Below are 16,134 nucleotides of genomic sequence, written 5' to 3'. Positions count from 1 at the left end.
GGTTCACAGGTACTCCTTTGGAGCAGTGGTGTTCTGCTATCATGGCTATAGATCTAAAAGTGTGCTTGTAAGATAGTGTTTGGGTGTAGCCGGGAATCCCAGGTGAAGGAATCTCTGAAGGTGAAATCCTGCGAAGTGGGCCACTGTTAAAGCCTTCCAAGTGTGAGCGACGTTTGAGAGAATTCCAAGGGGATATCTTCAAAGGGGAGATTGGAAACCCTCATGAGAAAGACAAAGGTTCAGTGAGATTGGTTAACTCACAGTGGGACTAATGTCTGGATGATTTGTTGAGAAACCTCTGGAATCTGTTTTCGGCTGGATCAGTCATTTAATTTGTAATGTGGCGTGTGTGACCTCAGATTATCTGTTAATTCACATGTATCTCATGCTCTAACATTCTATAAAATACATATTGTAAATTGTTTTATCTTTCTGAACTCGTACAGAAAGGTTTATTTTTGTTTGTTCAAAACCCGCTGAATCTTGTGGCTTTATTCCTAAAGGTGTCTTGAATCTCAACTTTTATCTACTTTAAACAAAACATTAAAACAGGAGCACCTGAGGAAAATTAGTACAAACCAGAGAGTTTGGTAAGTGGGGGTGTTTGGTGAAGATGGGGAGGAGACGTTTGTTTTGTTTTGCTTTTTCTACCTTTCTCTCACTGTAGGAATTGGTTCTTATGCTTCTCCAGGGAAAGGAGCTAGTTGTTTGGTGAATATCCGGTAAATATTTAAGGTCGCTTCTATTCCTAATGTTTAAAACAGTATACGTTGGTGGTAATGTTAATGAAACATATTAAAAAGTAACATAAATAAGAAAAGTGCATAATATGATTAAGTAATCATATTATAATAAAGCACATGAAGGATGTTAGGACAGGTGGGTGTGCCAAGGGAGGCACGCCTGCAGTAAGTGTTTGCGACTCGAGGAATTTCAACCCAGATTCATTGAGATGGAGGCTGAGCTGCAGACTGTGTGACACATCAGGGAGGGGGAAAGTTACTTGGATGATTTGTACCAGGAGGTCTTCACAGCATTTCTTCACAGTCTTTTGATTTAGTCAGTGGTCAGGGACACAAGGGTGTGATTGTGAGTGAGACAGGTAAGGATCCAAAGGACAGGAGTGCAGGAGTGTCAGTCTCTGCAATTTTCCAATCGGTGTGAAGTTTTCTCAGCTTGTTTGGTGAGAATTGGTGCTGTGGAGTGGATGAGCAAATTGATCATGGCACTGTGGCACAGGAAGCCAATCAAGTGGAGGCAGCAAAAAGGAACGTAGTAACTACTAATGATAATAGGTGACCGTATAGTCAGGTGGATTGACATTTAGAGCAAGTGTTCAGATAGCTGTTTTGCCTACCCCATACCAGGATTCAGGACACCTACTCAGGGCTGGAGCGAATCTTGCAATGGAAGAGGAGGATCCAGTTGTTGTGGTCGATGTAGATACCAACGACATAGGTAGAACTAAGAAAGATGTTCTACATTAAATTAAAAAGCATAACCTCAACAGTTATCATCTCTGGATTATTATCTGACCCGCATGCAAATTGGTATAGGTTAAATAATTAGAGAGGTGAATACATGGTTTAGCGACTGGTGAGAGAGAAGTGAATTCCGTTTTTTGGGGCACTGGCACCAGTCCTATGGAAAGTGGGGCTGTACCATCGTGACAGTCTACACCTGAACCAATGTTCTTGCAAGCCATATAACTAGGGAAGTAGAGAGGGTTTTGGGGCAATGGATCAAATGTGAAGATGTGGTATATCAAAGAGCGGAGACCAGGGGCGAAATTCTCCCCCAACGGCGGGATGCCCGCCGACTGGCGCCAAAGCCGGCGCCAATCAAACGGGCATCGCGCCGGCCCAAAGGTACGGAATGCTCCGCATCTTTGGCGGCCTAGCCCCAACATTGAGGGGCTAGGCCGACGCCGGAGGGATTTCCGCCTCGCCAGCTGGCGGAAATGGCGTTTGTTTCCCCGCCAGCTGGCGCGGAAATGCGGCGCATGCGCGGGAGCGTCCGCGGCCGCTGTCAGTTTCCCAGCGCATGCGCGGGAGCGTCAGCGGCCGCTGTCAGTTTCCCGCGCATGCGCAGTGGGGAGAGTCTCTTCCGCCTCCGCCATGGTGGAGGCCGTGGCGAAGGCGGAAGGAAAAGAGTGCCCCCACGGCACAGGCCCGCCCGCGGATCGGTGGGCCCCGATCGCGGGCCAGGCCACCGTGGGGGCACCCCCCGGGGTCAGATCGCCCCGCGCCCCCCCCCACAGGACCCCGGAGCCCACCCACGCCGCCTGGTCCCGCCGGTAAATACCAGGTTTGATTTACGTCGGCGGGACAGGCAATTCCTGGGCGGGACTTCGGCCCATCCGGGCCGGAGAATCCAGCGGGGGGTCCCGCCAACCGGCGCGGCCGGATTCCCGCCCCCGCCCAATCTCCGGGAGCGGAGACTTCGGCGGGGGCGGGATTCACGGCGGCCAACGGCCATTCTCCGACCCGGCGGGGGGTCGGAGAATGACGCCCAAGGTAAGAGAGGAAAATATTAATATGGGAAATGAGTGTTCAGAGAATGACAGGAAGGCATGGAGAGAAAAAAAAACTAAGAATGCAGCAACAATCAAGACTAGATGTTACAAAGATAACCAAAAAAAAACTAAAGGCTCTGTATCTAAATGCCCGTAGCATTCATAACAAAGTAATTCAATTAATAGCACACATCAAAGTAAATAAATATGATCTGATAGCCATTACAGAGATGTGGCTGCAGGGTGATAAGGACTGGGTACTGAATATTGAGGGGTATATGACATTCAAGAAGAATAAGAAGCTAGGCTAGGTGGGTACCATTGTTAATCAAGGATGGCATTGGTGCAATAGTTAGAGATGACCTCGGTTCTGGAGATCAGGATGTGGAATCAGTTTGGGTGGTTGGGTGGAGATGAATAAAGTAACGGAAAGAAGTCACTAGTGAGAGTGGTCTACAGGGTCCCAAATAGTAACCACAATGTAGGAGAAACTATACAAGAAAAAATACTGGTGCTTGTGATAAAGAGACGGCAATAATCATGGGTGATTTTAATTTACATATTAAGTGGAAATATTGGATTGGCAGTTGTAGCCAGGATGAGGAGTTCATAGAATGATTTTCAGATAGTTTCTTAGAGCATCATGATCTGGAACCAACCAGAGAGCAGGTTATATTAGACCCGGTATTGTGTAATGTGACAGGATTAATTAATGACCTCAAAGTAAAGGCACCCCTAGGTAGCAGAGATCACAATATGTTTGAATTTTACATCCAGTTTGAAAGGGAGAAAAGAGGGTCTAAGACTAATATTTAAACTTAGACAAAGATAACTGTATGGGCATGAAAACTAAGCTAGCTGAAGTGAACTGGGAGACTAGGCTAGAGAATACATTAATAGAGAAGCAGTGGCAGGCATTTAAGGGGATATTTTAGAATAGTTACATTACCACTATAAAGATAAATGCTAAAGGGAGGACCTACGACCTGTAGTTAAATAAAGAAGTTATAGAAAACATTAAATTTAAGGAAAAAACGTAACTGCGCAAAGGTGATGCTAGGTCAAATGATTGGTCAGAATATAAAGAATGGTAGAGAATGACTAAAAGGTTAATCAGGAGAAAGAGATTAGACTATGAGAGAAAGCTAGCAAGAAATGTAAAGATGGATAGCAAGAGTTTTTACAGGTATTTAAAAAGGACAAGAGTAAGTAAATAAGCGTTGGCCCTCTCGAGAGTGACAATGGGGAGTTAATAGTAGATAATAAGGGAGTGGCAGATGAAATGACCAAATATTTTGCATCAGTCTTCACTATAGAGGATACAAAGAAAATTCCAGTAATTACTGTAAATCACAAAGTGAAGGGAAGAGGGGAACTTGGTGAAGTTACAATCACTGGGGAAGCTGCACTGAGCAAACTGACAGAGGTGCTGACTGACAAGTCTCTGAGTCCAGATGGACTTCATCTCAGGGTCTTGAAAGAGATGGCTAATAAGGTAAATACTTTGGTGTTAAATTTCCAAAATTGTAGACGACACAAAGATAGGTAGAAAAATATGTTGTGAAGAAGTCAAAAGAAGGTTGCAGATAGATATAAATAGGTTGAGTGAGAGGCAAAAATCTGGTAGATGGAGTATAATGTGGGTAATTTTACTTAAACAGAGAACAACTGCAGAATTCCGAGGTGCAGGAGGATCTAGGTGTTCTTGTGCATGAGTCACAAAACATTAGTAAGCAGTACAGCATACAATCAAGAAGGCTAAGGAATGATATCCTTTATTACAAGAGGAATTGAATATAAAAGTAGGATGTTATGCTTTGGTTATACGGGGCTTTGGTGTGACCTCATCTTGAATACTTTGTGCAGTTTTGGTCTCCTTACTTAAGGAAGGATGTAAATGCATTCGAGGCAGTTCTAAAATTAGGAATCTCCCTTATAGGACAGGGATAAGGAGAAATCTTTCCTCTCAGAGGCTGTGCAACTTTGAAATTCTCTGCCTCTGAAGTCGATGGAAGCGGGGTCACTGAATATTTTTAAGGCAGAAGTTATTAGATTCTTGGTAGGCAAGGGAGTCAAAGATTCTTGGGGATAAGTGGGTATGTGGAACTCGAAACACAAACAGATCAGTCATGATCTTATTGAATAGACTTCAGGGGCTGAATGGCCAACTTCTGCACCTATTTCTTATCTTCAAATGATATTTGTCCCCAACCGAACTCTCCAAATGTCCTGGGATCTGGGCAAGGTTTGTAACAGGATATATACAATAGGCAGTGTTTGCATGTGTTAACTTTATACTCTTGCTAAGCCAGAATCTGTTTTTCTCATCTGCTCGGAAGACCTATGAAAGTGGAAATTGTACCCACTTTGTTATTCCCCCCTCACACAATTATTTCTGGACAATAGGAGACAAAAGAAACTGCCCTCAATGCTAACCAACATTTTTAGTGCTTACTTCATCAAATAGAAGAGTTTTTACAAAGTTTTCATTTCTTATATCTCTGCTTTAAAGTTGGTTTCAATTGAATTCTTTATAACTCACAGCCTCTAGAAATGAAATGAAATGAAAATGAATGAAAATCGCTTATTGTCACAAGTAGGCTTCAAATGAAGTTACTGTGAAAAGCCCCTAGTCGCCACATTCCGGTGCCTGTTCGGGGAGGCTGATACGGGAATTGAACCATGCTGCTGGCCTGCTTTGGTCTGCTTTCAAAGCCAGCGATTTAGCCCTGTGCTAAACAGCTAAAATTTCACTATGCAATCAATTGTGTCCTCTCTGATCTCTTCAAATCCATGGATGGAGTGTGCTGCGACGAGTTTTAAAAACTGGCCTTGGAAAATCCAGCAAGGTGAGGACGTGAGATTCCAGTGTGATCTCAGACCCATTCACTGAAGGCCTTGTGACTCCTATGCTGGAAATACAAACTTAGCCCATATAAATTGAGATTTAAACAGTATTGTATTAACTGTTTTGGGAATTGCAGGTTTGAGCGATAGCAACCAAAAATAAAGTAACTACCTCAGGAAAATTAATTTAAGCTTATCAGACTTTCACCTAAAAGTAAAAAAAACTTTTCTCATGTCAAATAAAACACATTTTAAAAGGAAAACAAAGATATTATAATCTGCAATATTAACCTTTGTCAATAATGAGCACAAAAAGAAATATTAGAAATTCTACAGGTTAATAAAGGTATATAATCATTTCATTTATAATGTGGCTTTTTTTTCTATGCCATTTGAATTTACCTCTTTGACATCATACTACATTGTTTTTATACTATTTTGTAACATACATTACACAGTTAAAATAGCATTTCTGCTGTTTGAGTGAAAGAAATACCTTTCCTTAGTTCCAAATTTAGGATCAAATAAATTGGCTCTTTTGTGGTTAGTTGAGAAGGGTGGAACCTCCTGCTAACCTTGCAAATTACTGCCCATAAATTTTTAGCAGCCTCTAGAGCATTGATTTCCCCCCATTCCGATACAGCTTTCAATCTAGCAACATCTGTACGGGAGCTGTGATGTCCAGGAACAATGAAGGCATCAAGCAGGCTGAGCAGCCAATCACAGACAGCAACCCAGGAAATAAAAAACACAGATCATAATTCACGTCTTATTAATTTTACAAAAAGTGAAATAATTATTGGGACATACACATGGGAGTTAGGTAGAAGCTGAACTTTCCAAACCTTAAGTAAAATGCTTAAACTACTGAATAGAATAGTGAAATTATCAGGAAACCTACCTCCAAATCCAGGCCTCATTGCAAAATCATGGTCTTCTATTCTAAGGAGTTGTTCAGATTTTGTTAAATGTGTTTTGGTTGAATCTGATCTTTTACTTTCTGGTCGACTGAAGCGAAACAAAACATTTTAAAAATTCTTGACAGCAAAACATAAATGCAATGCTGCTTTTAAGCATTACACATTAGTCATTACAAGAGATGGGTAAATGAAACATATCTTCATATAATTTGCTAATAAGCAATACAAAGAAATGAATAAGAAACCAAAACTGTTGGGGTGTGCTGGTGGCCTCTTCAACTGATCTCATAAGGGTTCGGGAACGAGCCTTTAAATGAAGCATTCAGTTGTACCACCCCATTCCTCTGGAATCCTGTGAACCAACTCAAGTACTTTCACCCAGAGAGTTTGATATTGTAAATGAAGATGTAGCATTGGGTAAATCACAGAGTATGAGGGATTGTAATGCATTGAGTAAGAATATGCCAACTTCCAAAGAGAGAGGATAAAGATGTCCATGGCTTTGGAACCATTAAGCCCAGACCTAAACAATATTTGCCTCAAATGAAGGGTGGTCAAGGAACATCAGAGAGAAAACTGATATTTGGCAATTGTGAATTGCCAGTTCAATTTTCTATTCTATTGAATTCAATGGGAAAAAAATTATGCTTGGTGTAAATGATTTAGGTTACTGTCGAGGATCAATTTCCTCTCCATCATACCTAAGTGCATGTTCTGAGTTAATTCCATAAGGATTTGCTGAAATTGGGAAGTAGATCCTACAGCCATCTTTTTCAATAACAGCAGGGAAGTATTTCCATGTTGCAGACCAATGGTGTGTCTGGCAACTTCATTGGAACTCCCCATCTCAGAAGCAACCAGAAATTAATTGATGACCCGGATTTCTGACCCTGGGGAGCAGATTGCAGGCTGCTATCTCCCAGTTAATTCAAATATAATAGTAGCCATAAGGCCAGGCATCCTGATGATAGAGATGACCCTGATTCAAGACCCAGTAAAAAGTTAGTGGCAGGAATGATCTGCACGAGGCTGCATTTTCTCAGGATGGCAGTACACACCAAACATTTTGATAATTTGTGGGATGTGACCATTGCTGGCCAGGTCAGTACTTATTATCCATTTCCGAATTGTCCTTGGAAGGTGATAATGAGCCACATTCTTGAACTGCTGCAGTCCATCTGGTGTAAGTGCATCCAGAAGGAGGAAGTTCCAGGATTTTGATCCTGCAACAGGGATAGAATGACAATATAGTTCCAAGTCCAAATGTGTGACTTGGAGGGGAACATGCAGGTGGTACTGTTCTGATGCATCGGCTCCCTTGTCCATTTTTGGTTAGAAGTCATGGGTTTGGATAGTGCTGTTGTAGACACTTTGGAGAGTTGCAGCAGTGCATCTTGCATATGGTGGGCACTGCTTCCATTGTGTGCTGGTGGTGGGGGGAGTGAATGTTTACAGTGAAGGATGGGCTGTTTTGTCCTAGATGGTGTCGAGTTTCTTCAGTGTTGTTGGAGCTGGCAAGTGGAGAGTATTTCATTACACTCCTGACTTATGCCTTGTAAATTGTGGACAGGCATTGGGGAGTCAGGAGATGAGTTACTCGCTGCAGCATTCTCAGGTTTTGACCTGCTGCTGTCGCTACAGTATTTATATGGCTGATCCAGTTAAATTTTGATGATGGTGAATTCAGCAATAATAATGCTATTGAATGTCAAGGTATTGTTAAATTCACTCTTGTTGGCGGTGGTCACGGGAGCAATAGGTCATAAGGTGAGGGCATTGAGGGAGAACTAGGGAATAGGGACAGTATGGCTCTGAGGCAGAGCAGACAGGGTGAAGTTGCTGAACACAGCGGGTCTGGTGGTCTGAAGTGCATATGTTTTAATGCAAGAAGTATTACGGGTAAGGCAGATGAACTTAGAGCTTGGATTAGTACTTGAAACTATGATGTTGTTGCCATTACAGAGACCTGGTTGAGGGAAGGGCAGGATTGGCAGCTAAGCGTTCCAGGATTTAGATGTTTCAGGCGGGATAGAGGGGGATGTAAAAGGGGTGGCGGAGTTGCGCTACTGGTTAGGTAGAATATCACAGCTGTACTACGGGTGGACACCTCAGAGGGCAGTGAGGCTATATGGATAGAGATCAGGAATAAGAAGGGTGCAGTCACAATGTTGGGGGTTTACCACAGGCCTCCCAACAGCCAGCGGGAGATAGAGGAGCAGATAGGTAGACAGATTTTGGAAAGGAGTAAAAACAACAGGGTTGTTGTGATGGGAGACTTCAACTTCCCCAATATTGACTGGGACTCACTGAGTGCCAGGGGCTTAGACGGGGCAGAGTTTGTAAGGAGCATCCAGGAGGGCTTCTTAAAACAATATGTAGACAGTCCAACTAGGGAAGGGGCTGTACTGGACCTGGTATTGGGGAATGAGCCCGGCCAGGTGGTAGAAGTTTCAGTAGGGGAGCATTTCGGGAACAGTGACCACAATTCAGTAAGTTTTAAAGTACTGGTGGACAAGGATAAGAGTGGTCCTAGTGTGAATGTGCTAAATTGGGGGAAGGCTAATTATAACAATATTAGGCGGGAACTGAAGTACCTAGATTGGGGGCGGATGTTTGAGGGTAAATCAACATCTGACATGTGGGAGGCTTTCAAGTGTCAGTTGAAAGGAATTCAGGACCGGCATGTTCCTGTGAGGAAGAAGGATAAATACGGCAATTTTCGGGAACCTTGGATAACAAGAGATATTGTAGACCTCGTCAAAAAGAAGAAGGAGGCATTTGTCAGGGCTAAAAGGCTGGGAACAGACGAAGCCTGTGTGGAATCTAAGGAAAGTAGGAAGGAACTTAAGCAAGGAGTTAGGAGGGCTAGAAGGTGTCACGAAAAATCATTGACAAATAGGGTTAAGAAAAATCCCAAGGCTTTTTACACGTACATAAAAAGCAAGAGGGTAACCAGGGAAAGGGTTGGCCCACTGAAGGATAGGCAAGGGAATCTATGTGTGGAGCCAGAGGAAATGGGCGAGGTACTAAATGAATACTTTGCATCGGTATACACCAAAGAGAAGGAATTGGTAGATGTTGAGTCTGGAGAAGGGTGTGTTCATAGCCTGGGTCACATTGAGATCCAAAAAGACGAGGTGTTGGGTGTCTTGAAAAATATTAAGGTAGATAAGTCCCCAGGGCCTGATGGGATCTACCCCAGAATACTGAAGGAGGCTAGAGAGGAAATTGCTGAGGCCTTGACCGAAATCTTTGGATCCTCACTGTCTTCAGGTGATGTCCCGGAGGACTGGAGAATAGCCAATGTTGTTCCTCTGTTTAAGAAGGGTAGCAAGGATAATCCAGGGAACCACAGGCCGGTGAGCCTTACATCAGTGGTAGGGAAATTACTGGAGAGAATTCTTAGAGACAGGATCTACTCCCATTTGGAAGCAAATGGACGTATTAGTGAGAGGCAGCATGGTTTTGTGAAGGGGAGGTCGTGTCGCACTAACTTGACAGAATTTTTCGAGGAGGTCACAAAGATGATTGATGCAGGTAGGGCAGTGGATGTTGTCTATATGGACTTCAGTAAGGCCCTTGACAAGGTCCCTCATGGTAGACTAGTACAAAAGGTAAAGTCTCACGGGATCAGGGGTGAGCTGGCAAGGTGGATACAGAACTGGCTAGGTCATAGAAGGCAGAGAGTAGCAATGGAAGGATGCTTTTCTAATTGGAGGGCTGTGACTAGTGGTGTTCCGCAGGGATCAGTGCTGGGACCTTTGCTGTTTGTAGTATATATAAAATGATTTGGAAGAAAATGTAACTGGTCTGATTAGTAAGTTTGCAGACGACACAAAGGTTGGTGGAATTGCGGATAGCGATGAGGACTGTCAGAGGATACAGCAGGATTTAGATTGTTTGGAGACTTGGGCGGAGAGATGGCAGATGGAGTTAACCTCCGGACAAATGTGAGGTGATGCATTTTAGAAGGTCTAATGCAGGTAGGGAATGTACAGTGAATGGTAGAACCCTCAAGAGTATTGAAAGTCAGAGAGATCTAGGTGTACAGGTCCACAGGTCACTGAAAGGGGCAACACAGGTGGAGAAGGTAGTCAAGAAGGCATACGGCATGCTCGTCTTCATTGGCCGGGGCATTGAGTATAAGAATTGGCAAGTCATGTTGCAGCTGTATAGAACCTTAGTTAGGCCACACTTGGAGTATAGTGTTCAATTCTGGTCGCCACACTGCCAGAAGGATGTGGAGGCTTTAGAGAGGGTGCAGAAGAGATTTACCAGAATGTTGCCTGGTATGGAGGGCATTAGCTATGAGGAGCGGTTGAATAAACTTGGTTTGTTCTCACTGGAACGACGGAGGTTGTGGGGCGACCTGATAGAGGTCTACAAAATTATGAGGGGCCTAGACAGAGTGGATAGTCAGAGGCTTTTCCCCAGGGTAGAGGGGTCAATTACTAGGGGGCATAGGTTTAAGGTGTGAGGGGCAAGGTTTAGAGTAGATGTACGAGGCATGTTTTTTTTTTTTTTTTTACACAGAGGGTAGTGGGTGCCTGGAACTCGCTACCAGAGGAGGTGGTGGAAGCAGGGACGATAGTGACATTTAAGGGGCATCTTGACAAATACATGAATAGGATGGGAATAGAGGGATATGGACCCAGGAAGTGTAGAAGATTGTAGTTTAGTCAGGCAGCATGGTTGGCACGGGCTTGGAGGGCCGAAGGGCCTGTTCCTGTGCTGTACTTTTCTTTGTTCTTTGTTCTTTGTTTCTTATTGCCTGCCTGCCACTTGTGTGATATGAATGTTACTTGTCACTTAATAACCAAAGCCTGAATATTGTCCAGATCTTGCTGTATGTGGACACAGAATGACTCAGCATATGAGCAGCTGTGAATCATCAGCAATCACCTTCACTTCTTACCTTATGATGGAGGGAAGATCATTCCTGAAGCAGCTGAAAATGATTGGGCCTGACAGAAAAACTGAGGAACTCCTGCAGTGATGTCCAGCGGCCGAGATGATTGGCCTCAAACAATCACAACTATCCTCCTTTGTCCTAAGTATGACACCAACTAATGGAAAATTTTCCCTGATTCAAACTGGCTTCAATTTTGTTAAGAATCCTTGATGCCACAGTCAGTCAGATGCTGCATTAAGGTCAAGAGCAGTCACTCTGAAATGCAGCTCTTCTTTTGTCCATGTCTTGACAATGGCTGGATTGAAGTCTCAAGCACAGTAGCACTGGTGGAGCCTAAACTGTGCATCAATGAGCAGGTTATTGCTGGGTAAGTGCTACCCGATAGCACTATTATCAACATACACTGTCTCTTTGCAGTTTATTGAGTGTAAACTGATGGGGCAAATTAGCTGTATTGGACTTATCCCTCTTTTTATTGGCAGGACGTACCTGGAAAAGTTTCCATATTGTCGGGTAGATGTTGATGATGTAGTTGCACTGAAACAGCTTGGCTGGGGGAATGGCAAGTTCTGGAGCACTAGAGCCAGAATGTTGTCAGGGCCCATAGGCTTTGCTGTATCCAGTGCCTTCAACCATTTCATGATATCACATGGAGCAAATTACATTGGCTGAAGACTGGCAGCTGTGATACAGGGAACTTCAGGAGGAGAATGGGTTGGACGATACATTTGGCATTTCTGGTTGATGATGGTTACATATGTTTAAATCTTGTCTTTTGCACTGATGTGCTGGGTCCCCCCTTCATTGAGGATGGAAATGTTTCTGGAGCCTGATTGTTTAATTGTCCACCACCATTTACAACTGGATGTGGAAGGAATTTGGAGCTTTATTCTAAGCTGTTTGATGGGATTTTTATGTTTACACTTGCCCACAGAATTTCTGTAAGATTTTGCATGGGGAGTTTATTGCATTTAGAAAAGCATCTGGGTGCAGCTCTCTCTACAGGTTATCTGGGTCTTGTGTGAATAGGGAAAGAAACCGTGTATTTCCTTAAGGAATCAGATTGGAGAATCTTAAATGAGGAGCGCAGAGTCTGACCAATAAATGTCAGTTAGAATATTTAATTCAATGTCAGATCTGTTACAGAAAGTAAAATAAAGAGAGGGAATGGTAAGATTGAGAGAGAGATAAAAGAGAGTATTTTTTAAAAATGTTATTGTTTTTAAATTTCCAGCAATAATTAAAATCAGAAGGAATGAGACTCCACATTATAAAGGTTAATCAGCAGTGCCAAAGAGATTGACAGAAATTATTATTTACCACACCATTAAATCTGCCATTATGCTTTAATTAACAAGCCCCAACTGTTTCTGGTGAGTTTAGTGTAGTGATAGGCAACCAAGGCTAATGATTGGGCCGCATGAGTGGCACTCCTTCATCTCCGTGGGCCACAAGATTGAAATTGCGCTTGTTGCCTAACCATGACCCAAGATTAAGATTGAATACACGCTGAATATTTCAAAAGGAGTTATAGAAAATGCTTGATCATTATGTATTAATAGAACTATTATCTTCAAATGATAAAAACAGAACAAATATTTATGCTTTGGATGCAGAGGAAGTACATGGCTCTCACAGTCAATGTTGTGTGCAATGCGATCAGTATGCAGCTCACTTCACTTGCCATCGCATTATGCGCATATAACTTCAGTCACACCAGTCGGGGAAAAAAACTATGCAGATGGAAATCAGTGCAATGTGCCAACCGTACACGTAGGCAATGGTCAACAAAATGTTTTGTGGACTGCACTCAGAACCCAGAGGGGCCACATGTGGTGCCCGGGCCACATATTGCCCAGCACTGGTTTAGTGGGGAGCAATCACGTAAGTACAGCACCTTCACATTGTTCCATATATGTTCCATATATTTCAATGCTGAGTCCTTCAAAGAGGCCTGGATTTCTGCAAAAGCAGAGAATTTCAGATAACTTCTTGATTTCTATGTTTAACTACGCATGTGCGATTGCTGGAAGTTGCTCTCTGATTTACACTTTAATTACAACATTAACTGTTAGCCTTCTCATTACTCCCACTGCAAAATCAAATCTATAAGGATTATAGTCATATAGGAAAGGGAGCACATATTTCTTGCTTACTTATTCGGTCTGATTATTTAAATAGCCAGGGCCAAAGAGAACTGAACAACAGTGAATTTCTAGGATGAATATTGGTTTGTACATTTTACATAGGTAGAATTTATGTAGAGTTGGGTCATGGAGAGAGTGGCAGAAGAGAAAGATGCAATAGCCATTTGTATCAAAAGCTGCAGACAGGTCAAGGCGAATGAGGAGAGAGAAAGCACTGCAGTCAAAATTGCACTGCATATTGGTGCCATTGATTGGGGAGGGGAGGGTGCTGTGGACGGAGTGACATTGGGCTGATCTGATTCAAAGAGTTAGTGATGGGGGTGCACAGTATAGAGTTAAGTAGGAATGACACATCAAAGAACCATAGAGAGAAAGAGGTTAGAGACAAAATAGTCATTCAAGATGATGAAGAGAGTTTGATAAGACGAAGATAAGAAAACAATCAGATGGCATTCTTAATGATAAAAGCTTCCCATATAATGAGTTTAAAACCTGCCCTCAACTGATATACTAAATCAATTCACCTCAGTGGGCTTTGTTACACCAGCTTCCAGTTAGGCAGCTATTCATTGGGCAAATGGGAACAAAATTGCTAAAATGAGTCCTGCACTATAAAAGTTGATGGTCACCATTAAGGATATTAAATCTTCTTAATGTCAGATTATAAGGGATGGAAAATGTAAATAGTGAAACTTGAAAAGTCTAATCTGTTCATTTTGACCGAGTGATTGTTGGGACTGGCACACAGCAGCTTACCTTTTCTGCTTGATATCCTCAGTTGTGGGCTGCTGGTGATGTTTTTTGGCATGACTTCCCTTGTCCATTGCAACCGGCAACAAGGTGAGAAACAGCAGCTCCCAAAAGAACAGCATGGCTTTTACTTCACTGGTTTCTTACACATAGAGACGGTAACTCGAGGCGTCATGTCATTTTGAGCAGCTCACCTAAGACATCCATGGGAAATGTGTCAGCCTCTCTGGTTATGCCACACATTTCACCACGTCACTTTCTTCTTCACGGTTCTGGAATCCGCGTTTACTCTGACGGAAACATGTCCATAAACCACTTAAAATCAGTCGAATAGCCTTCAGGACCAAAACCGGATTGGAATAGACCCAGTTTCGTAATTTATGTTTTTATTTTCGTTGTTTGTAGGTGGATATCACAGTCAAACCCCAGCGGCTCCAAAACTGGAAAACAACATATACATGCAAGATGCATTTCCGAGAATTAGGGAAACGGAGTGACGTTAATTCATTTTAATCCTCTTTATAACCACCCAGATTCGACGACAAAAATAGTCCAGTAACATTAAAGTCTGATGAAAGCTCGCTCAGTCTGTGCCACCTTATTGGAAACCACACAGTAAATGTTCCCAGACGAGAAAGGGGGCGAGGTAAATAAATGCGGGGGGAAATAACCTAGCAAATGTTACAATCATCAAAGTGCGGTTTTGACCCACATAACCTCCAGTCAAGTGCTTCACGTGGAAGTGTTTTTTCCTGAGCAAATTACTTATTTGCTAATGTAGACATTGTGGAAGATTTTCTGGCGATGTTGTCGGATGGATTCTCCAGTGGTGGTGTTACAAATGATAAACTGGTGTGTGTTATTCTGAAAAGCAATGACGCAGCGATTGGTAGATACATCAATTGATGCACTTACCAGCGCTAATCCCCATGACTACAGCTGGAGTTTGGCAATTGCTGCAAATAATCGCGGATTTGGAAGACTTTGAAAATTGCAGAATTGGGAAAATCTATTTACTGTAAATGATTGGGGGAGAGGGGGTGGTGGAAGTTAACCGGAGATCTGATTTGATTAAATAAAAGTGAAACATTCCAGCTGGCGACTAAGTATTGGGACAAACTGGTTTCATTCTCACATCTTCACAGAATCAACAATGGTTTTTACACGGAGGGGGTTTGGCGATGGATTTGGTGGGAGTAGGTAGTTCGGTCATTCGAGATTGAATGCTTACTAAATACGGAACTCTGGGCTGATTTTGACAAGAGATCTAGCTGTCTACGTAAACATTACTGTCAGCGCAAATCCCCTGCTCGGGGCGTGTTTCATCTGTCAAATGCAGAGATAATTAAAAGAGAGAATTCGAAAAGTGGGAAAGGGTCAGAGAGAGGACTGAATCAAAGTCTAAGGGAGAATCAGTGTATAAAGATGTCAGGGAAAAAGATAAAACATCATCCAAAATGTGAGAATTAAATGCACAGAAAGGAATACAATTATAAACGATGCACGGGCCACTTTGTACATTGTGTTTGTTTCATCAATTTCATCCTCAGTTTAATTGTTTCCATTTTAATACATGGAAACAGCAAAGTAAAAATACAGGCAATGTATAACCAGAGGAGTGAGTAGGAGGTTTTAATCTAGGCAGTGTATCATTATGATCTGGTTTGCACTGTCTGCAAACGTGGTGGTAGATTCAATGGTAATTTTCAAAAAAGAGTTGGATATGCCTGAAGAGGGGAAAACAAATGCAGGGCCATGGAGAAGAACACAATAGGGAAGTGGGAATAATTGTTAAACTGGTTGAAAGAATCTCTTAATATGCTGTACACTGCAACAAAATTTGATTGTGTCCCACCAGGATAGCAACAAAATTTGATTATGTCCCACCAGGATAGTCAACTGTTTCAGGCCCAAAGATGGCATCCATGCTGCATGCACATAATTCTGGTGCAGACTGCACTGGGGTATCATTTTGTTCAGCTTGTTAATGCCACATTGGTAGTATGGGACCTGTGGGCAAACCATGACATCAGTCAGCAGATT

General features: G+C 42.7%; 1 protein-coding gene across 1 annotated transcript in view; it reads right to left on the bottom strand.

The window, feature by feature from the left end:
• LOC140427978 (gamma-aminobutyric acid receptor subunit rho-3-like) overlaps positions 1–14,904 on the bottom strand; it is a 46,702-nt gene extending 31,798 nt beyond the window's left edge. Inside the window, exons 1-2 of the mRNA XM_072513896.1 lie at positions 14,098–14,904; positions 6,264–6,370 (exon numbers count right to left, since the gene is read on the bottom strand). Of these exons, the coding sequence (XP_072369997.1) occupies positions 6,264–6,370; positions 14,098–14,213 (223 nt within the window). The 5' untranslated portion in view covers positions 14,214–14,904. The remainder of the gene's footprint in view (positions 1–6,263; positions 6,371–14,097) is intronic.
• Positions 14,905–16,134: the final 1,230 nt, after the last annotated feature.

This window comes from Scyliorhinus torazame, chromosome 8 (genome assembly GCF_047496885.1).
Source record: "Scyliorhinus torazame isolate Kashiwa2021f chromosome 8, sScyTor2.1, whole genome shotgun sequence".
NCBI classification, from domain to species: domain Eukaryota; kingdom Metazoa; phylum Chordata; class Chondrichthyes; order Carcharhiniformes; family Scyliorhinidae; genus Scyliorhinus; species Scyliorhinus torazame.
Note: the sequence above shows the minus strand (reverse complement) of the source record. Positions and strands in the feature narration are given on the sequence as shown.